Source organism: Pseudonaja textilis, chromosome 1 (genome assembly GCF_049901715.1).
Source record: "Pseudonaja textilis isolate UNSWEBS1 chromosome 1, rPseTex1.2, whole genome shotgun sequence".
Classification (NCBI taxonomy): domain Eukaryota; kingdom Metazoa; phylum Chordata; class Lepidosauria; order Squamata; family Elapidae; genus Pseudonaja; species Pseudonaja textilis.
In genome coordinates, this window is record NC_141990.1 from 23,842,333 (window position 1) to 23,865,029 (window position 22,697).

The 22,697-nt window shown below is 36.7% G+C and overlaps 1 protein-coding gene across 3 annotated transcripts in view; it reads right to left on the reverse strand.

The window, feature by feature from the left end:
- The window catches only part of DPYSL5 (dihydropyrimidinase like 5), a 60,384-nt gene that overhangs the window by 16,133 nt on the left and 21,554 nt on the right, over positions 1 to 22,697 (reverse strand). For all 3 annotated transcript variants that reach the window (XM_087929073.1, XM_026708528.2, XM_087929070.1), the window contains exons 3-7: positions 5,248 to 5,406; positions 1,470 to 1,649; positions 871 to 939; positions 460 to 504; positions 91 to 166 (exon numbers count right to left, since the gene is read on the reverse strand). In XM_087929073.1, coding sequence (XP_087785199.1) covers positions 91 to 166; positions 460 to 504; positions 871 to 939; positions 1,470 to 1,649; positions 5,248 to 5,406 — 529 coding nt within the window. The remainder of the gene's footprint in view (positions 1 to 90; positions 167 to 459; positions 505 to 870; positions 940 to 1,469; positions 1,650 to 5,247; positions 5,407 to 22,697) is intronic.

Sequence of the window (22,697 nt, forward strand, 5' to 3'; positions counted from 1 at the left end):
TCTTTCCAGCTGTTCTAAAATAATAATAAACACTATGCGTTTTGCATTAAGTGGTGGTCTTTGCACTCAGAATAGGAAGTTGGCTCTCACCTTGCATTTTGGCTGTAGCTATAACATCCCCGGCTGACATGCTAGAAACATTGACCAGGTAGACAGGGCAGTGAGTCTGCCAAAAGAGGAAAAAGGGGGAAAGCATCAGATTGAGTTGTAAACTGGGTTTCACAGTAGAATGTATACAGAAGGGTGCAAAACATGCTACCTTTTCATAAGGAATTGGATAATGAAAGTAGCCTATGGGAAATTAGGGATCAAGTGGCCTGATGTAGTGTAATATCAAGGAATCCACCCAAGAAACTTCCTTGAAAAGAATAAGCTTGTAGTGGATATAAGGGCTCAGCCACTAGCAGTAAGGTGGGTAAATTTGGTTCCCCAAGGAAGAAGGGGAGAGCTGGTTCTTACCCGATTAGCAATGGTGATCACACGATGTGTAGCTTCCGCCTCTAGCTGCAATGAGAAAAGGACATGAGACAGTGCAAAATACAATGCATGCTACTTCTCTGCTATTAGTAGCCCATGTGTGCTTAAAAACTCTACCATAGCCCCATCACTCAAGCAATGTTCAACTATTTTAAAGTCAGCTTGAACAATTGACAGCTTCATGGTAAGGTGTTCTCACCACAAGATGCCAATAATAAGACCCATATTGTGCTACAAATAGCAATTAAGTCAGGGAGCAGAGATAATCATCTCCTGACCTGTCCACCTGTCCCCATATCCAATCACACAGGTTCATGGGACAAGAAAGGAAAGAGCAATTTCTGATTGGAGGATGCATGAGCATGTGTACATATAAACACATGGTATTTTTACCTCTTCTGGTCGGCTGATCTCAATTCCCTCTGGACCAGTGATGCCCAAATCCAGAGCTTCCCTAGCCCCCTGTACAGAGAATCAGAACAAAAAGTGCAGGATTGAGACAGTGGTACCCTTTTTTCCTTCTTGATGCTTTTAATTACACATTCTGAAACCAACTTCATAATCTGGAATGCCAATGCATGATCTAAAGGTTGTGTGAAGTGTCTCCCACTTCACATTTTCAGTGTGTGTAGTGGCTGAGATCATGAGTCCAATCCATAATTCTTACTGTATGTGAAAATATAAGAACAATGAGGATTCTGGATTAATGAAAACATGACTGCATATGTAGTGTAAAGGGCTTGTGGAAACACATCCAATTATTCAGAAGACACTAATGATAAGAATGAGAGTTATATATGGGATGAGGCCAGGCTTTGCAACATTCAGAAAAGAATGATGGAGAAAATGGTGTGCCCATCCATACAAGTTGCATCCTGGGCAAACAGCAACAACATTTTGAGACTTTCCAGATTCATGAAAACAGCGACGCTCAGACTCAATGCTAAGGTGGCATTGTTGGACCCACCCTACAATCCTCCAAAGCAGCTTACCTCAGCCACTAGCTCGCCATTCTCAGCATGAACACGTGCGATAGCTCCAATATCTTTGCAAGCACGGAACACCTGATAGAGCTCACTGTCTCGGAGCATGTACAAGTCTTTGTATGTCATGAACATCTGGAATGAGTTGACACCCTTCTCTCGAACCAAAGTTTCCATTTCTGATTTTACCTAAGATACCAGGAGGGGGGGTTAAGAAAGAGTACATTAGAGTACATTAGTCACTATTAGTAATTTTAAAGAAGTCTTGCAAATAAAAATATCCTGTCCATCCAGTCATAGACAGAAAGGAGATAGGGGAATACTGCTTGTCTGACACTCAGAATTCAAGGTCCCCAGAACTGCCAAATAAAAAGGTGAAAGATCCATGACCAGAGGCCAGAACCTGTGTTTGCTTGCTTGTTTGTTTGTTTCATTTATTTATTTATTTATTTTTGTCAAGCGATTATAAGATAACAGGTATAAGTATAGTTATGAGTACATGAAATGGATACATATAAGAAAAATAAAAAGAAACAATAGGGCAGGGATGGTAGGCATGTTGGTGCGCTTATGCACGCCCCCTACAAACCTCCTAGGAAAGGGGTAAGATCAATAGTAGACAGTCTAAAGTTAAAGTTTTTGGGGTTTGGGGAAGAAACCACAGAGTCAGGTAGAGTATTCCAGACATTGACCACTCTGTTGCTGAAGTCGTATTTCCTGCAATCAAGTTTGGTGCGACTAATCTTGAGTTTGTATCTATTGTGTGCTCTTGTATTGTTATGGTTGAAGGTGAAGTATTCATTGACAGGTAGGACATTGCAATGTATGATTTTATATACTATACTTAGATTGGACCAAAGGCGGCATAGTTCTAGGTTTTCTACGTCTAGAATTTCAAGTCTGGTGGCATAAGGTATTCTGCAACGAGTAGAGGAGTGGAGAGCTCTTCTTGTGAAATATTTCTGGACTGTCTCAACTGTGTTAATATCAGATACGTAATGTGGGTTCCAGACTGATGAGCTGTATTCAAGTATTGGTCTAGCAAATGTTTTGTATGCTCTAGTTAGTAGTGTGATATTACCAGAGAAAAAGCTACGTAAGATTAGGTTAACAACTCTTAATGCCTTTTTGGCGATGTAGTTACAGTGGCTCTAGCACTTAGATCATTAGAAATGAGTACTCCAGGATCCTTGACAGAGTTTGGATCATCAACAAGGTCTTGACTATTCAGCTTGTATTTTATTTTCTGATTTTTTTTGCCAATATGTAAGACAGAGCATTTATTTGTTGAGATTTGAAGTTGCCATTTGTTTGACCATTCTGATACATAGTCAAGGTCTTTTTGAAGGGTAGCAGCATTGTCTGTGATGTTGGATAGCTTTACATCATTAGCGAATAGAACACAGTTGCTCTTGATATGATCACAGTGGTCATTTATGTAGAGTATGAAGAGAGTTGGTCCTAGAACACTGCCTTGGGGGACACCACTATTGACAGGTACAGAATTTGATAGGACGCCCCCAATTTTGACCATTTGTTGTCTTTTTGACAGGAATGCTTCTATGCAGGTGTCCAGAGATACCGTAAATTTTTAGTTTTAGGAGTAGCTTGTTGTGTACCACTGAATCAAAGGCTTTACAGAAGTCAGAACCTGCATTTTAAAATGTGCCTTCTTGCCACCCCATTTTGTACCCTAACTAGCTCAATGCTTGCTCTGAGCAAGAAATTTCATAGCATATTGGTGCATAGTAATTGTGTTAAAAATCACCCAAACTTTTGTTTTGAGGATACAATTTTAAGCCTTAGCTTGCAGTGCTAAGTATTTGCATACTAGCTAGACAAGCTCTGAGATAAAGGAAAGCCATTATAATTCTTATTTAGGGGCCCTGTCACAATCTGAGTTTTTCAAGAATGTCCTTTCACGGCTTCATCTGCTCTACTTGAATTTTTCATAGGACGTTCTGAAACACGAAAGTTAGAATATAAAACATAACATATAAACCAAGTTACATGTAATCGTATATATGTATAATATGGTTATCAATGGTTCACCTGCAGCCCAAATGCCTAAAGGAAAAATATTACATGATATTCTATAATCACAATCCCTAAAGCAGCTAGCTACACCATGCTCCTTCCTTCTCACTCCCCGTCAGAAAAAGGACAGCCCAGAAAGTGGTACAAGAGGGCTGAGCCAGGCCTTCCATAAGGAAAAGCTTTCCTTAGGATGCTCACAAGGTTTTTTAAACAAGAGTCCTGATACTGACAATATTTTTAAACCAAGTTAGTGAAATGCAAGAGAAAACCATGGCACAACCTACTGCCTGCAGAATTAAAAGCAGTACAGTAATGAATGAACACCCCCCCCCCCGGATAAATTGAGTATGTAAAGTGTGTTATAGAATTGTAAAGTGTGTATGTAAAGTGTGTTATAGAATTACAGTCACTAAAAATCCATTTTGGAGTTACACGTTGAAGTATGAAGTGAATAAAGTGTTTCCAATTTTTCTGTTTACTACTTCACTATTCCAAACTAGTGTTTCTCCATCCATCTCTTTCCAAGTATACTACACTACAAATCCATCGGAGGTCATGATTCTGGGAGTTGTAGCCCTGGGCTCAATTTGGAGAAAGCTCTTCCAAAGCATGTTTCTTCTTAAAGCTTCTGGGACCAGACATAGAGGATAAAACTTCCAGAGAAGCAAATTCAGAGCAGAGTGAACAGAGTGAAAGAAAAGCAATTCAAGCAGAGTGTTGTCAGAAACTGAGGAGGGTAGAAGGTTGGAGAAAAAAAACGACTCAGCTGCAGAACCCAAATAAAAAAATACTGTATCCTCAATCACCCAACCTAGACAAGTTGGCCAGAGGATGGATGTATATAATCCAGTAAGCAGGGTCTGTAGTTCCTGAACAAGCTCCAGATGTTTGAGGTTAAATACATACTATGTAAGAGGAACTGCACAAGGGCTGAGTTGAAGTAGACCCCAGCAGATGACAACATAAGGACAGGACAATGGATAAAAACCTGTACGCAACACTGGCAGAAGGCTGGGCTGTTGGGCTTTGATGATCATTAGCTTGGATGAACAGGGCAGGGCCACAGTTCAAGCTCAATTTTTGGTAGGATTTGACAGGGTACTGCCAGCTACTTTAGAGGGTCATTTCTTGTCAATTTAGAACAGTTTTCAATTTTATAGTACTAAGTATTATTTAAATTCCTAAAATCTTCAACCAGCATGCTCAATTATGGGTGTCCCAGCATGAAAAACCACACTGAAGTCTAATGCTGGAACACATATGGTGACATTACAATAGAAATCTTATATACTTGCATTCAAATATTGTACATACATAGGAATCCAGTATTGGGTCTTACTGGTTCTTAAATACGCAGACATTAACTGATGGGATAGGAATATCTTCTGGTCTGCACTCAAACCAAATGTGGATTGCATCAGCAGCACAACCGCTACACGGAAGAAATCATGTGCTTTTAAAGCAATGTTAATTCTTGAAAACTATCTGGATTAGTTGCTGCAATTTTTTTAGCAAGATTTTCCATTGCCTTTTTTCTGGGGCTGAGAGGGAAAGCAATCCAAGATTGCCCAATTGGTTTTGTTCCTAAGGTAGAATTTAAATCACTGCCTAAATATTATGCTTGCTAAAGAGGATCTTGAACCTAAAAAGACGACCAGAAGTCGTCTGGAAGACTAGTAGTACAGAGGATGCTAAACTAGACAATTTTTAAAAATTGCTTTATATTCCCTACCAGGTTCACCCCTCTTACCTTAGGTGCCCACCAGGTGATGCCCATATGCAGGGCATAATCACAGCACACTTTTGGATCAGCCAAGCTGCGACATTTCTCATAAGCATCTAGCAGGGAAGTTTCTTTATCTGGAAGTACATGTCCAATAACCATGGTGGTTCCCCCAACCAGGGCTGCCTACATATAGAGGAAGAAAACAATCCTTTAGACACTTATATTTATATATCTGAAATTATTTCTACTCCTTTCTTGCATCATTTTTACATCTTTCAGGGCGCTAAATATAAATCATAGTAACCATCTCATATTAGCAAAAGTAATATATTACAGGTGTTAGCAACAATAGGATATTAAAATATTTAAAAATCCTCCCACCCAAGAATCACAATTTTTTAAATATCCAATCAAATAAAAGAAGGCCATTCACTTTATATTGAAAGTATAGCCACCTGATACCAGATAAAGACTATATTCAGTAGAGAATAATCACAACCCATGTTGCCTCCAATAGTAATGCAAAAAAAGTTTTTAGATAACTTTTAAAAATTTTCAGATACAAAAATAAAAACTAACAAAAACTAATAATTGATGTAGAAGAATGAAAATAGAAGCAAAACTGAAAGTGCAGAAAAAAGAAAAATATAAAGGAATGGCTTTTATTGCAAAGTATAAATTTGCAGTTATTAAACTCTTATTCTAAGTTTACTACATAACTGTCATTTTTTTTCGATTATCTAACTTTTTTTCTAATCATCAGATCCATGTCATAGTTTCATTTTTTTCTGCTTCGTGCAAAAAGTTCAAAAGTACAGGAAAAAATATTTAGCTATTAAGATATTAATAGCTAAATCTTTAGCTATTTTTTATTTTCTAGCAGTCAGCTGACTTAGAAAGCCAAAGAGAATTTTGCATGAGATTTTAGAGGTAGAATGGTTAGACTCATTTGTTCTGCTTTTCTGTTGATTTTTCTTCATTTCTTAAGAACAAACTATATATTCAAAGAAGTCTTAACAGATTTCTGCCGGTCAGGAAGTGCTATACAGAAAAGCAAAACATGTTTATTTTTATTTCTTGTTGCTAGAGGTAAGCAGAGTTTGTATGGTTAGTATCTTATGGTTAGTATCTATCAGGAATGTTAAGAGTTGTGTCATGCCTTAGATTTGGGGTTTGTGGAGCTAGACTAGATGGCCTCCGAAATAATTTTTATTAAATGTATTAGAATCTCTCTGGTCCGGACTTCCGGTTGCAAGGCTTCAGCGGTGGCAGGAATCCGCTTCTCTGCGGGTCCCTGCTGCGCTCGCCGTCGAGGTACCCCCGATCCAACTGGATTTGGGGGTTGTCGCTGCCCTGAAGGGGCAGAGGAAGACAGAGGAGATCCGGGCAGGGGTCTGGGAATATCGCACCCCCCTTCCCCAGCCGGCAAGACTCCTTTTTCCTGAGATGGTGGAGCGGCTGTCAGTATGGCAGCCACAAAGAAATCTTCAACTGGATAAGATTGTGCAGGAGGAAGAGCCAGAAGGAGAAGTTTTCTTGGCTGAACCAGGACATTATGTTACTTTGAAAACACCCTGGAAACCTGATTTTGGATTGATACATTTGTTTCCAAAAGAATTTGTTACATCGGTGAAAGTGCTGAAGGAATGCTCACTCCCCCTCCTCACAGAGAAAGCAAAGGAGCACAGAAAAACCTGCTTTTTAAAGGTAAAAATAAGCTCTTTGTAATAAGTGGGAAGGAGAGGACTAAAAAAATTTTTTTTAAAACTTTGTTGGAGGAGACGCCTTGAAGATTACAAGACCATTAATTAATGGTAATACGGCTTTTAAAATACATTTGGGATTTTGCCTCTGGAGGAAAAACTGTAAAGAGAAGGAAATAATTTTTGTTTGTTTAGATTGTTTGATAACTCTGATATTTGGAAATTACTTTAAGATTGAAAGCATCTGGGTTGTTTTTAAAAACCTATAATGGTACCATCTGTTGATGAACTGAAAATGGAATATGAAAAATTAAAAGAAAGACAACAAAGTGGCAAGGATTCTTTGGGAGCTGCCTTCCATTTTTTAGAAATGGCGGTTTCTACGTACCAGCAAATACTGGAGGAAGGAGAAGAAGAAGAAGAAAAGGAAGAAACCATTTTTAATGGACTAAAAAGTTTGACTAAGAAAGAAAATGGGAAAGGAGGAAGGAAAAATGAGAATTTAAGATTTAATAAAACAACCAAGAAAAAGAAAAATAGGGTGAAAAGAAGGCACAATGTTAGAAAGCAATTGAAAAGAGAATTACAACAGAGAGGGAAACTTAAAAAGGGGGAGAGGAGTGGGGGGCAAAAAGACCAGATTGGAGAAGAAAGGGAGGGAAAAAGAAAAAAAAAAGCCACGGGCTAGAACAAGATTTTAAAAAGAAAGTTTTTTTTTAGAGACGAAGGATGATGGATAGTGTATAATTAAAGAAGATTCTGCAAGAGTGCATAAGATAGTATTGTAGTATTTGCATTTGAAATAGTTTATTGGAATATTTAATAAAATATTAATGTTTAATAATGATAGATGTTGATATTTAATAAAATATTAGGAGAATGTGTTAAATGATTAATGCTTAGTTAAAGTTTAATTTGTTACTGTTTTAATGTTATTATAACCTTAGTATTTTATTTTTTTATTCTAAAACAATGTACTTATCAGAATTAGAATTAGAATAGAAATTCTACATTTAACTATACTATAAGTTTACTATTCTTTTATTTTAAGATTTAATATGTAGAATGTACTAAGCAGAATCAGGATGGAAATTATGTATTATTTTAAGCTTTATTTTAGGAGAAGGCGTCATACTTCAAAAGTGATTACAGGGGAAATTTTTTGTTAAAGAGAAGAGATAAATAGATGTTTGGTAAAGAACGGACAAAAGATATAAGTATAATGACTTTGAAATAAGATGAAATAAATAAATACAAAATGGTTAATAAGATATGAAGGGCATATAAGGTGGGCATGAATTTGATTTAGGTCTGTCAAAAAAGATGTAACCTGGGGCCAAATCACTTTTCAAAAGAAGTTTTATGTTTTGTGTGTGGATTATTTATGTTTGATTGTAAATTAATAAAATCTTGGAGAAATGAAATCAAAGGGAGAGAAATTGGGAAAAGACATGTATAAATGATAACTAAGGAGGTTCTTTTTTTTCCCAATGTTTTGCTTTAGGTTATGTATTTTGTGTGCTTATGACTGATTGAGAATTATTAAAACTTTGATAGAAAGAAATATAATTGAATAAAAGTGAAGGGAGAAATAATGAGAAATTTGGAAAAGATATATATGTGTAAATGGAAATGTGATAATGTGGAACTATGTTTTAAAAAAATAATGCTTTATTTGCCTTGTTAAAATTTATAAGTAATTCTTAGAAAGGAGGTTTTATACTTTTATGTGTTATGTTTTGTTTGTCTTCAAAAATCAATAAAACTTGTTCTTAAAAAAAAAAAGAATCTCTCTGGTCCAGGCATGTCTCTAATGGGACAATATTGTTTATATAAAATGTTTTTTACTAATTCCAAGAAACCGTTAACTCTTCATCCTTCAACTTTAGAAGTGATGAGATAGGCACTCAATGATAGAATGATGAGATAAAACACTCAACATATGCTCAAAAATACTCTTTTAATAGGCCAGAGGTAGGCAGTTCTACTTAACAACCCAGAAATAGATAATGGGAAATCCCTGTTTAAACCAAGCCTAATCAATTCAAAAAATAATGGCTTCTAGCCTCATTTCCCACTATGTCCCCAAAGGCTACAAGGATGTTCTAACCCTGGGGTCTCCAAAGTTGGCAACTTTTAAGACTTAAGCTGGCTGGAGAATTCTGGGAGGTGAAGTCCACAAGTCTTAAAGTTGCCAATTTTGGAGACCTCTGTTCTAACAGGTCGTGAAATATAGAATGGAAGGGATGATCCTGTGACTAAATTAGTGATTAAATTAGTAGACCAGCAAAATACTGTGGACATAATATATTTAGATTTCAGCAAGGCATTCGACAAAGTAGACCACAACCTACTTCTTAGTAAGCTAGAAAAAAGTGGAATAGATAGCACCACCACTAGATGGACTCACAACTGGCTGGCAAACCATATTCAACTAGTAGTCCTAAATGGGTCTAAGTCTACATGGAGGGAAATAAGCAGTAGGTGCCACAAGGTTCTGTTTTAGGCCCAGTACTCTTCAATATCTTCATTAACGACTTAGATGAGGGAATAGAAGGGGAACTTATTAAATTTGCAGATGATACTAAGCTGGCAGGAATAGCTAACATCCAAGAAGATAGGCTCAAGATCCAGATGGACCTTGACAGACTAGAACACTGGGCCATATCTAATAAAATGAAATTCAATATAGAGAAAAGTAAAGTCCTACATTTAGGCAAGAAAATCCAGAGGTACACATATAGACTGGGTGAAACCAGGCTCAATAGCAGTCACTGTGAGAGGGATCTTGGAGTCTTAGTGGACAACCAGCTAAATATGAGCCAGCAGTGTGCAGCAGCAGCCAAAAAAGCTAATGCAATCCTAAATTGTATTAACAGAGGGATACAATCAAGATCAAGGGAAGTACTAATACTACTCTATAAAGCCTTAGTAAAACCACACCTAGAGTACTGCATCCAGTTTTCTTCACCACATTATAAAGAAGATGTTGAGACTCTAGCAAAAGGACAGAGAAGAACAACCAGGATGATTAGGGGACTGGAGGCTAAAACATACAATGAACGGTTGCAGGAACTGGGCATGGCTAGTCTAGTAAAGAGAAGGACCAGGGGAGACATGATAGTGGTCTTCCAATATTTGAGGGGCTGCCACAGGGAGGAAGGGGTCAAGCTATTTTCTAAAGCACCTGTAGGCCAGACAAGGAATAATGGATGGAAACAAACAAGGAGAGATTTAACCTGGAAATAAGGAGAAACTTTCTGACAGTGAGAACAATCAATCAATGGAACAGCTTGCCCTTGGAAGTTGTGGGAGCGCCAGCACTTGAGACTTTCAAGAAGAGATTGGACTGCCATTTGTCAGAAATGGCGTAGCGGGAGGTTGGACTAGATGACCTACAAGGTCCCTTCCAACTCTGTTATCTGTTATCCTGCAAGTACCCAAGTGCCAATCTATAGAGTTTTATGGGTTAAAACCAGGACTTTAAATTTACCTAAACTGAATTGGTAACCAGCACAGTAACTATGGCATTAATGTTACATGTTCCCAAGACTGGAAACTATTAACAATTAGGCTGCTGCATTTTGTAATTTTTATGTAGTCTTTACAGACAGCCTCATGCGAAGCATCTTATTATAATCTGTATGGGTGGTAAGACAGGTACAAGTTAACGATGCCAGGTCCTCCTGCACCAGGTAAGACTGCAATTAGCACACCAGCTGGAGCTGGTGGTTCTTCCTTCAGTGATTAAGCAAGAACCGAGAGTTCAAAACAACCCTCAAATTGCAAATCTGCTTCTTTCCAGGTTGTACCTGCCCGTGAGGTGGCATTGGTTGCTCTTCCAGATTATTTTTATTGGGATTGGGTCGGGGTGATGTGCCTTTTCTGTTGCTTTTAGATTTCTTAGTGGTTTTTGATACTGTTGATATGAAACCATTGTGGGAGGTCATGCAACAGTTTGAGGCATGGTATAATTTCACTGTAGGCTGTTCTATTGGGGATGCCTAGTGTATAGAAAGGCCTAAGAGGGAGAGAACAGATCGAAATTGAACTAAAACAAAATGGAGTTGCTGTTTGTATATCAGGATTCTCCAATACGAGTGTTGCTGGAGAACCTGATATACAAAGAGCAACTGCATTTTGCTTTGATTCAATTTCAATATGTTCCCTCCCATCCAATTCCAATAAAGATAATCTGGAAGAACAACCAAACCTTCTGTAGCTGAGCTGAAGTCTGATTGAAAAAGGTCAAGATTTCTAGGATTCTGAGGGTTGATCTGCCACAATTGTCTGAACAATAGTCCTCACAAAAGGAAGGTTTAAGCCTGGCCAGTAGTCTTCTAGGAAAGTAGGATCCAGAGATGGTCTCTTCAAAAGTGGGCTGTGGACAGCTTCTTTCAGGGACAGCTCCCCCCACAAGCAAAGGGACAATTAACAATCTCATGAATACAGGCAGTCACTTATTCAACCGCTCCTTGCAATAGCCAGGATATTAGCTGAACAAGAGCTCCATGTTCAGCAAAACAAAATTTTGGCAGGGAATCAAAAGGAGAAAGCTACTGCCATATGCTTTCCTTTGGAACTTCCTGATAGGAGAGCTAGGCAGGAGTTACCAGAGCTGTTTGGTAAAAATAAAACGGCCAGCTTCAAGGCCACGAAACACCATGCCAAGAATCTGGAATCCGTTAATTTAAACCACTGCAGGGTTATAATAATCATTTGCACCACTGCAGTGTGGCAATCAACCATTTTAAATGCCTTTGTTTTTGTCTGCAGCAAATAAATCTTATCTGAGCCTTTCACGTGTCTAGATAAAGAGCTGCGCTACAGCAGGGAGTATCCATGATTTACTGCTAGCTCCAAAGAATACAGCCTGACAGCTAGGAACATCTGGCTAGTTTCTAGAAGAAATAGGATCTAAAATTCAGATCAGAAGTAGGGAACTCATGGGATTTGAGATGCTAATGAATTATAATACATATCATCACTGGAAAAAATGGATATTCTGACAGGGGCTACCTCTCCCGACAAGGCAGATATTTTATTGGCTCCACTATTACAAATTAAATATGCCAATAACCTATCTCAAATAATCAGAATGTTAATATAATGTATGTTAAGTAGATATACAATAACTTACTCAAACAAAAGGATCTGCTTTGAATACTGAATAATCCATGTTTCACTGCCTGGATTTTTATGAATCCCACTCTGCCTGAGACTCAGGATAAGTGCTTCTACTAGGCGGCATTCTGGGCTAAACCACCATCAATCCGACCCGACATAGCAGGCAATTGCCCACATTGTCTCATGAGGACTGTCTTGAGCAGAATGATTTCTGTCACAACAACCACTTCTGGTTTCTTGCCAGTCTAACCTCATCATTTGCATTTTTGCTTTGCTCAGAAAAAAAAAGATACAGGTACCTCATTCTGTTTTTCGGTTTTGGCTCTGCGTTGACTGCAACCACAGATACACTGGAGTGGAATGGTGACAACCCCAAACCCAATGATATTGTGTGATGAAGCTTCAGGACAGGCATCAGTATATACAGTATGGGTATGTGCACAAAAGCTGTTGCATACAGGCTTCTACATTATCCCAGACCAGAAGAATACAAGTTCAAGACCAGGTAATAATTAAGGCATCGGCACAAGGATCTCCTTATTATGGCTTTTAGGGATGCCTGTCCTCCACTTACATCACGAGTGGACTGATATATGGGGACAGGGTGTTGACAGCTACTTATCTAAAATCTGTTGGCAAGAAGGGTTTTTTTTTAGCACAATCTCAGTTTTTGTCAGGAGATAGTTCATTGTGTCTGATTTCTATTGGCAAGCAATGTATCAGATAGGGCTGTTTATTACTGCTTAACTTCAAAAATCTAACTACTAGCAACCTTTACTGTATATTTCTTCTGGAATATAACCAGGTAACTCCATTACTCTCCATTTCCATTCAGGGAAAAATGGAACTGATCTTCAGTTTTCCAAGCACATGGAGAAACTCTTAGAAATTGAAGCAGAAACCAGCATAAATACTGGGACAGAGTTGCCAACAAATTAATTTTAGATAAGAATTATTTTGAATACAAGGCTGAAGCCTATTGAATATGATGGGTGAAACGAATTTCCCACACTTATCAGGCCAGAAGTGAGGTGAAGGAGAAATTTCAGCAAATACTGGGAAAGGAGAAAGCGGAGTAAAAATATGGTATTTGGACCAAATTATGGGCTGTAGTGTAGCAGTCCCAGATTATGAGCTGGAGTTGTAGCTTATCTATCTATAATCATGCTCAACAATATAATATATATATATATTTTCTGAGTTTGTAAATGGAGTTAGTATATAGAAAGCAGCAACTAATGTAATGATGCATTTATTTGGCATTATTGTTGTGCAAGTAATTCTCAAATAGTAGAGGAATTAGTAAATTGGCATTCATGTGAAGTTGAGTGAGAAAAGATACAGATTTTTTAATTTAAAAAAAAGGAGATCTAGTAAGTGTTCTGTATTAATAAAAGCTTTCATTTGCAGTAAATGGCATTTTTACTCCTAACAAATACTTGTAGAACATAAGGGATCTTTTTAAATTGATAATCAGATGAATAATTCAGTGGTCACAACAATCTTATTCAAATCCAATAATTTGCTGCCTCTCAACTACCACCTCCCACCTGAGAATTATTCCCCAAAGCTAATTAAAGGAATTGTACTTCTTCACATGCTCACAGCTAATTTCCAGTAGCAGAATCAATAACTCCCAATATTGAATCTGTTGGGAGGTTTGGGCACGTATCCAAGGAACAGCAACTGCAGATCCATATTAAGCTTCTTGAAACATGAAGTAACCAGATACTAATTTACACATGTCTTATGAAAAGTATCCAGATAGGCAATAGTTGAGTGTATATGTAATATGAGACAGAAAGAGAAACTAGTATTTTCAAATTTTTATTAAGACTAACTAAAAAGCTTATAATAATGACCTTATAGTCATAGACCAAGTTACATTAATAATACATAAAGCATTTTTGAGAGTCTTTTCAACTGAGTAACAGTTAATAGAAATTAAATATGTTCCACATAACTGCCTTTGTCAATTAAGAAAGTTAGTTGTTAGTGAAAGACCTGAAATAAATCTTTCTTGTGGAAGATACAATTGAGGGAAACTCATCTGTAAAGTTAGCAATAGCCATAGCACTTAGACTTATACTGCTTCATAGTGCTTTACAGCCCTCTGTAAACAGTTTACAGAATCAGCATATTGTCCCCCAAATCTGGGCCCTCATTTTACTAGGAAGAATGGAAGGCTGAAGTCAACCTTGAGTAGTTCAGAATCGAACTGCTGAAGTGAGCAGTGAGTTAGCCTGCAGCACTGCATTCTAACCACTGCGTCACCGCGGATCTTAGTTCTGTCCATAGCAAAAGGTTTGGGAATATTATTAAGCAGCTTTTTACAGTCTGTGCACCCTCCAAGCATGTGGATTTCAATTCCTACAATTCTCAGTAATTACCATTCTGACTGGATAATTCTGATAATGGAAGTCACATATTCACAATCTCTTATCCTCTAAATATATATACAAACTGATTTGAAGTCTAATCTATAGTTAATCAGAATTCAGGTTTCATACTAAGATTGTAAAAAGCTAAGGAAAAGGACATAAAGCCCCATTCCATTACTAAGCTTCATAGCAACAGCGTCTATCCAAAGTCATGATACATCTTGCTGCTCTCTAGTGAGTACAGATGGATTCAATTTCCTTCAGCACCAAGAGTCTGGACAGCTCCTGCCAACCTCAAGAGGTGATAGCAGCAGCAAGCAGATGAGCTTCAAGCTATTTAAAAAATGAGGCATTTCTGCCAAAAGTTGCTTGCTTGTGAGATGGATATATACTCTATTTTATAAAGTAGGAACTCTGGCATTTGAAACTGGGTTTTGGCCAGGCTGTGCTCCAAGGTGATGAAAGGTAAAGCTACTTCTATGACACTATACAACCAGTGAAATGGTAGTATAAACTTACACACTGGTTATTCCTTCATCTCATACTATGAATATTGATGAATATTTCCTTCTTTTCAGGAAGAGAAAATAGAATAATTGCTTTCCATTCATGGGGTGTTGCTGATATCAGTACCAATGTATCACAAAATGAGTATAAAAGTGCCAACTCTTAATAAGTGCACAGATTTCAAGCCATTTAGTTTGCCTTCCTTTACCAAGGAAGTGGGGGCCCAACTGCTTCCTCCCCTTCTCAAATTGGCATTCTACTGGAAGAATACATAATATTACATTACTCTCTCACACAATAGCAACTGCCAGCAGCTGCTTCTCATTGAGCAAGGCCTTTTACAAGAGTCTAACAATGGGTGAGATGCAGATAATTAATTAATTAATTAGATATCTAATCAGGTTTGCATGTGACTTGCCAATGCAAAATCTCTACAGGTAATTCATTGTTACTAGAAGATGATCAAAGAAAGAATGCTTGTGCCTTATGGAAGTAGAATAAGATATTTAATGTAAGCTGCTGTGTTACTGCCATTCTTAAACATCATCATTCCTTAACTTGGTTTTTGTGTACCACACATAGTACCTCTACTTCTTGTTGCCACAGAGGCAGATTTTTCTCCTGTAAGACTTACATGCAAGAGATGGGTAAATATGAATAATTCCCTCTTGAGAAGAAAGGAAGCAGGGGCTTCACAACAGATCATAGAATCTCCCTCAACCAAGGTCCTAATTTACTGTATGGAGCCACAGCTATTAAAACTTCCTTTTATGAATCATTTGATACCTGAAGGATTAACTTTATCTTGGAACGCAAACATTCATATGCAAGAAATTCCATCAATCATTTGACATGGAAAATAATGGTTTTGGAACAAATAATGTGAACGATTGTGCACACCCAAAGAACCTGTTCCATTGGTAGTTTGTTCCTCAAACACATAAGTTAATAATTATTGAAGGACAGACATTTAAGATTTAATTACAGTTCATAACTGAGTCCATAGTCCATAACTGAGACTCGAATACAGAAATAGAAATGTTTCAGCATGGCTATTTTCTAAAGGCCTTGCAACTAAGATTCCCTGTTGGTGTACTCCAGCTTATTCGAGCATGGCACCAAGGATGCAGAATGCTCCACCGCTTAAAAACTTGGGCTCCTTTCTTCTGGTCTTCTTTTGTAAGGCCAAGCATCGTGTCTCTCCCAGACAGCTGTTCACCCATTCTTTTTGGTTGGCTGTTTACTACTTTTCTTACTTATTACATTATCTGTACGCTGATTCTTTTTTCTTGTAATTCAATACTGGAGTGGATTCAGTTATGAATGAATGACTTTGGATAACTTAGTAAAGATTATCTAATGATAGCTGATTATGGAGATTTGAATTTGGTAAGCAACACACTTAGCAATTCTGAATCAATTTTTCTGGGTTAATATAATGAATGATAAACTAAGTAAACTGGGTTCCCAGTTTAGAGAATAAATAGATCCTATAGCTAATAAAGATTAACAGTGCACAAGATTATCCCCAGCTCCCATTGTTTCAGGATCAACCAGAAATTTAGAATTAAGCCGCTATTGTGAATGTCAACTAAGCATCCCAAACAGAATCAGACATTCGGTTAGCCTTCTGACACAGAATCATTATCTTCATAAGGGAGTTCTCCCTCTCTCTCTCCCCCTCTCTTTCTCCCTCTCTTTCTCCCTCTCCCCCTCCCTCCCGAGAGATAATTTCAATTCCTCCCTTGGCTGGGAGTGTGTATGCAGGTCATATAAAGTTTTTTCTAGAAATAAATCAAAGCTATGCTAACATAGTTTAGAAGTTATGAATATAAACATAAGATTATATCATTTGAACTATGCAGAATAAACAAAAATATCTGGCATCTCCTATATTGTATAATCTATTTTGACACTTTGAGTGATTTAAAAACAAAGGCAGGTATCTAAGGACTATTTGAGATAAAGGTGCATGCTAGAGCTAAAAAATAATTAAACTTTGATCAAAGTATACTTTTCAGGGGAAAGACATTCATTGGTAAACCAGAGAAGGGACACATTTTAAGAGTTTTCTACTTTTATAGACATAAGTGAATTTCCAGCCAGAGAATGTGTTAGGATTCTTTGAATCCCCAGCTAAGGATGAGTTAAGTGTTTCTGTTTGTATGGACTACTCCAGGAAGTTGTATACTTAATTTTAGCTTTGTTCATCTTGTGCATATTAACACTGCATATTAATTTTATTTTGAATATTTTTGTAATCTGTATTATTAAAGAAAGCATCTCTTGTTTCCTAAAGGAAATTGCACCATTTGTAGCAGACCACTGCCATCTTGTGGTCCACCTGAAACATTGCATATACTTTTGTAAATCACAAATTTAATAAGGAATTTTACATTTGATCTTTTAAAGTAAAATTTTTGTTTTGAATGAAATTGTTCTACTTTCTAAGGAACACCTGAACTTCTAGTCACTTAAGTATACATGAAGTGATCAGAAGGTTACACTGTAGAAATTATTTCATTTTTTTAAATTTTTAATAATCACCAAAGCAGCACAGATTTTGGGAGCCTTGGCTCTCTCATGCATCAGGATCAAGGAAGTATACCAGATAAGGTGCCCACCAGAAGATAAGTGATGGCATCAGGATTATCAAAGCACTAACCCAAAAGTAGGCTAATGTCAAATTGTAAAAATCTGGAAGTTTTGAGGCAGAGATAAATTCTTGTATATTCTCTATTCACACATGCAAACCTAAATAACAGGTGTGATACAAACCCAAAAGAGTATAATTAAGACAATACAGGGATTTTCAGCTCAAGCAGAAGAATATTTCTGCAGGTCTCCCAAGTTTAATGTCTGTATTAAGCTTGCCTCCCTTCTAGTGGAATAAAGAAATATAACAAATAAGTGCAACAGTCAAAATACTCTCTCACACACACACTTTTTATTTTTTACTTATTTTTTCTTTATTGTTGTTATAAATGCTATTTTAAATGCATTGTAGATGTTTTAATAGTTTTCTACATCACTTAAGCCACCAATAGTCATTAGATTAGATTAAATGAAATTAATGAAATAATAAACTGCCGAGCTATTGCTTATTATATACTATCTATATCTATATCTATTATATCTATATCTATATCTATATCTATATCTATATCTAATCTATATCTATCTATCTATCTATCTATCTATCTATCTATCTATCTATCTATGTTTTCTTAAGTTTTCGCGGGTACTTACATGTATGGTATTCAGCTTTGTTCAGGTATTTTATATAATTATATAAATTATAATTTAATGTAAATTATAAATTATAATTTATATATAAATTATAATTTAATTATATAATGATGTGGGAAAATACCCAAACAAAGCTGAATACCATATCTATATCTATATCTATATCTATATCTATATCTATATCTATATCTATATAGATAGATAGATAGATAGATAGATAGATATAAAAATATAAATATAAAAGGAATATCTATATTGGCAATTTTTAGCTCCCAGGAATGGTTGTATAAGCAATTTGTTTTTGTTTTTGTACATTTTTTTGGCATTCAAATGATTTTAAGGAGCAAAATGAATAAAGGCACCCATTTCACTGATCGCACACTTTTGGAAGACAGCACTCAGATATCACACAAAGCCCAATGAGGTCATTGAGGCCATAGGTTGTTTTGAACTCTTGATCTGTATTACAATCAAGCACATTTCTCAAGAAATGGGAAACTACGAGTTAATTTCCATCAGAAGAGTAGATTGAACAGATACATGGCAGTCAAATCCCAGACATTTAAATGGTACTTTATTTCACTCTGAAGGTCATAATGTAGCCCACTGCCCCCAATTACAGATTCCAGTAAAAGAAGGCTCTCTGAGGTATCTCATGTCTTGTTTGCAGGTCTGCTGCCCTTTCTTTTTCCAAATACTGCTGCCTCAGAGACTCAGGATATTTGGAAGTATCTCTAGGACTTCCTGTCCAAATGAATTCATTCGTAGCAAATATCAAGATAGCACAGCAAAAAGTAGGCAAGCCCCATAAATAATCTTGCTTAAATGTATTAATTTATAACCGTAATATGATCCTGCTTGAAAAAAAACCAAGAATACAAGAAAACATTAACATCCGTCTGTCTGTGGCTTATAAACTCTAATCTGATCCAGTTGACTAATGAATTTATTTCAACTGCAAGGCTGATCTGGAACCCCCAGACTTGCAGTTTGCAAATCTTAATACAATCTCGTAACTAAATGCAGGCTGGGGTAGATTTTATTTCGATACTGAAATGCTATGACAAATTTCTAAATAATCCTTTTGAATAGATACATGATTCTTCTTTGTGATTTTTCTAAATACATAATTTCTGAATGTTAAGGTTACCTACCAAATTCAGATTTTAGGAATGTGTATAGGGCATATACAGAGCCAGAAACTTTTAGCACATATGTATGAGGGAAACCTTTACTATAGGGCATTTAGCCTGTCTTCAGAGATTATACTGTTGACTTGGAGAAGAGAGGGGAGGGAAATGGAAGCAAATAAGTCCTGTACTTTGTGTGTTTGGTTTAGCTTCCAACCCAGAGAAGACTACCATGGATGAGAGAGATCAGATCTAAGTCCAGCCCAACCTGAATTCCTTCTACTCTTATCCCCCACTAATTTCCCTCCGCTGCTAGTTCAGATTCTTGTTGAGCGCTCAAGCTAACAATAAATCTTTATACCCATTTGAACTGTCTGGATCTCCTGTTTTTCCTAGTGCTTGACACTACCCTTAAAAATATGAAGCAAGCAGACCACTGCATTGGTCTGTGATTCTACTGTAAATGTCAATGGATGTCCACTGTTTAGGACTGGGGTGGTTTATGAACTAATCAGAGGACATTCATGATGGTCAAACATTTCTCTGAAATTGTGGAAATTGAGACAAAAATGTATAACTTTAAGAGAACAGGTGCACACAAAGAGGCAGCTGATAATTTTGGTGAATCATGACATTTCAAGAATTAGACAGGTATTCACTCCTAAATTATTCTCATTCTCACTATTTAAGAAGCATGAAGGGAGGTGAGAGGGGAATCTTCTGGAAAAGAAATCATACAATAAGAAATTATATTAAACCTCATTTGCATTACAATATTTCGATATGAGTGGATATATTTTGAGTTTTGGCAAAAATGGCTGCCATGGTAGGCACAAGTTATTACTATATAGCCACTTCACACAAAAGCATGCTAATGGACAAGTAAACTTCCCCAAACTGTGAACATGTCACAGTTTAAAACAGAAACAGAAACCCATACCTCTGAACACATAATTTTCTGCTCCAATAGAAACAAATTTAACAAAAAAACAAAGCAATGAAGCCAAAATATAAAAAAATAAATTATAAAAAGTAAATGTAGCAAATGATGCTGGAACATAATCCAGTTTTTATGAGTTCCCTCTTACAGGATGAACTTTCAATTCATACACCATCATAATAGGAAAGTTATGCTCCTTTTTCCTACTACTCTTCCCTGACTCTTCCCTGGATTATTCCCAGTCTTTTTTTAGTTCCCCATTTGTCATTCCCATATATCTTTCTTGCTATATAAAGAAACAAGAGTTATTCACTGAGGAAGCGTGAACAGCCCACCATCATCTTTAAACATTCAGTTAAATTAAAAGTATTAGGTAAATAAATGAGATAGATTAGCACAGCACTGTGAATGCAAAGAGATGTTCCACAGGTACTGATTATCTTTTTTAAAAAAATTTAGAGCTATGTATGTTACAAACAATGTTGAATTGCTGCTTTGATATGTACAAACCATCGTAGTAGAATATCATGCAACTTCTGTCCCATAAGATGCAAGAATGGATGAGCTAAAGAGGTATTAGCCTGCCGGCTACACAACAAGGATGTAAATATATAGATTTGAAAGATAAAGGGTGACTTTCCAATTCTAACAGCCTCTGCTTTCAACCAAGTTCAAGAACAAGAAGGTGTTTCATTTGCCTAAAAAAGATGTCTGAAAGATTCTACTTGCAACTTCTACTCAAACCAAAACAATAGAAATTGTGATTATTCAACAGTACCTACAGAAAAAGTGCTTTGATAAGTAAAAATAAAAATAATTTACAATCATTAAGCATATATAATTATTTTTTAAGATGATAGCAAAGTTGTTTGAGATTACCATTATAGAGATGAGAAAGGAACTACAATGGGCAGAAGAAGGTCTTTATTACATATTCAGACCTGTATTTAAAACTTTTTTGCTAAGGATTAAAAGGGGCTCACTTGATGTTTTAAAACCTGTAGCTCCAAAAGTCCTTAAGAGGTGACAAATAGTTAAGCAATTTCCAAAAGTGATTAAGAAATAAGGCTTGGTAAACTTTGTGTCTGCAATATAATATAACTACAATATAACTCTGAATTTGATTGAAACCGCTCAATTCCCAGACACTTGATTCATGAGTCAACCAGAAAAACCTCAGTTTCTGCAGACTACTCACAAGGAGCTGCTCTCTGGAATACGCATGAGCGATATCACAATCTCTCCTTTTTCCAGAGAGATTTCGCTAGCCAGAATTTGTCAACTGGCTGTTGATCTCCACTGCAAAGCTGTCCCTGCTTCTTCAGGGACTTATAGTTTGCCATGAGTCCCCACAGGAAGATGACAAGGCACACAGTTGTTTTGTTCACTGTGTCAAGGTAATTCTCATCAAAATGCCCATCCTCAAAATGAGCAATCGCCAGCCAATCATATCCAGCAATTCAAGTGGTTTAGAAATTAGAGAGGAAATAAATTAACACACAGCTCAATGAAAGAGCAGAAGGCTTCACTCGAAGGCAGGTTCAATAACATTTCTTAAAAAACAGTGAAGTCCCTCCCCCGCTAAACTATATATAATGGCATTATGTGAAATAGAAATTGTGAGGTAAATAACCTTGATTCTGTAGAAATAAATATCCCCTCCCTGGAAAGCAGAGGCACTTATTTTGAAACAGAAGGTCAAGACAGTAGATATCTCGACTGTCACAGAATGATTAGGATGCAACGAGCTAGATCATTAGGAATATACTGACTTTCTTTGGAAATATAGTAACCACTGATTGTCTCATCCACAATCTTACTCTGCTCTAGTACTGAAGATACTACATACTTTCTGGTAAGACAAAAGAGTTTACCATAAATTAACAACAGCAGGAACTAGGAATGGGTCATAGCCAGATTAAACATCTGTTTACAAATCTGCCTGAAGAAACCCATTAAGCTATGGTTGAAGCTGATAAAGTGTATTGTCATTAGGAAACAGTATTCATAAATACACCAAGCTAATTAGATTCAGGAGTGTAAAGGAACGAGTCCCATCTTTCATATTTACTTAGAACAGTACTATAATATTGTCTGCGATAGAGCAGATAGAATCTCAAAATTAGGAGTGCTGGCAGAGTTATAAGCATCAGCAGCAACTACAAAAATTGTGAATATTTGAGTACATTTGAACCTCTGAGGTGATATTTTTCTGAATATCATCCGAATATTTTCTGAATATTCTTGACACGGTGAAGACTAATGAGGAAGAAATGGAAGTGGGGACTTGCACATCAAGTATTTTCTATTATAATACAGAGCTACCCAATCATAATATGGAAATATATGTCCTTAAGGTCAACTTCTTCATCATAGTCTGATGTTCAGTATTCAGTCTTTCATTAAGTCACCCTCATTCCATTCTGTAGGTATTAAT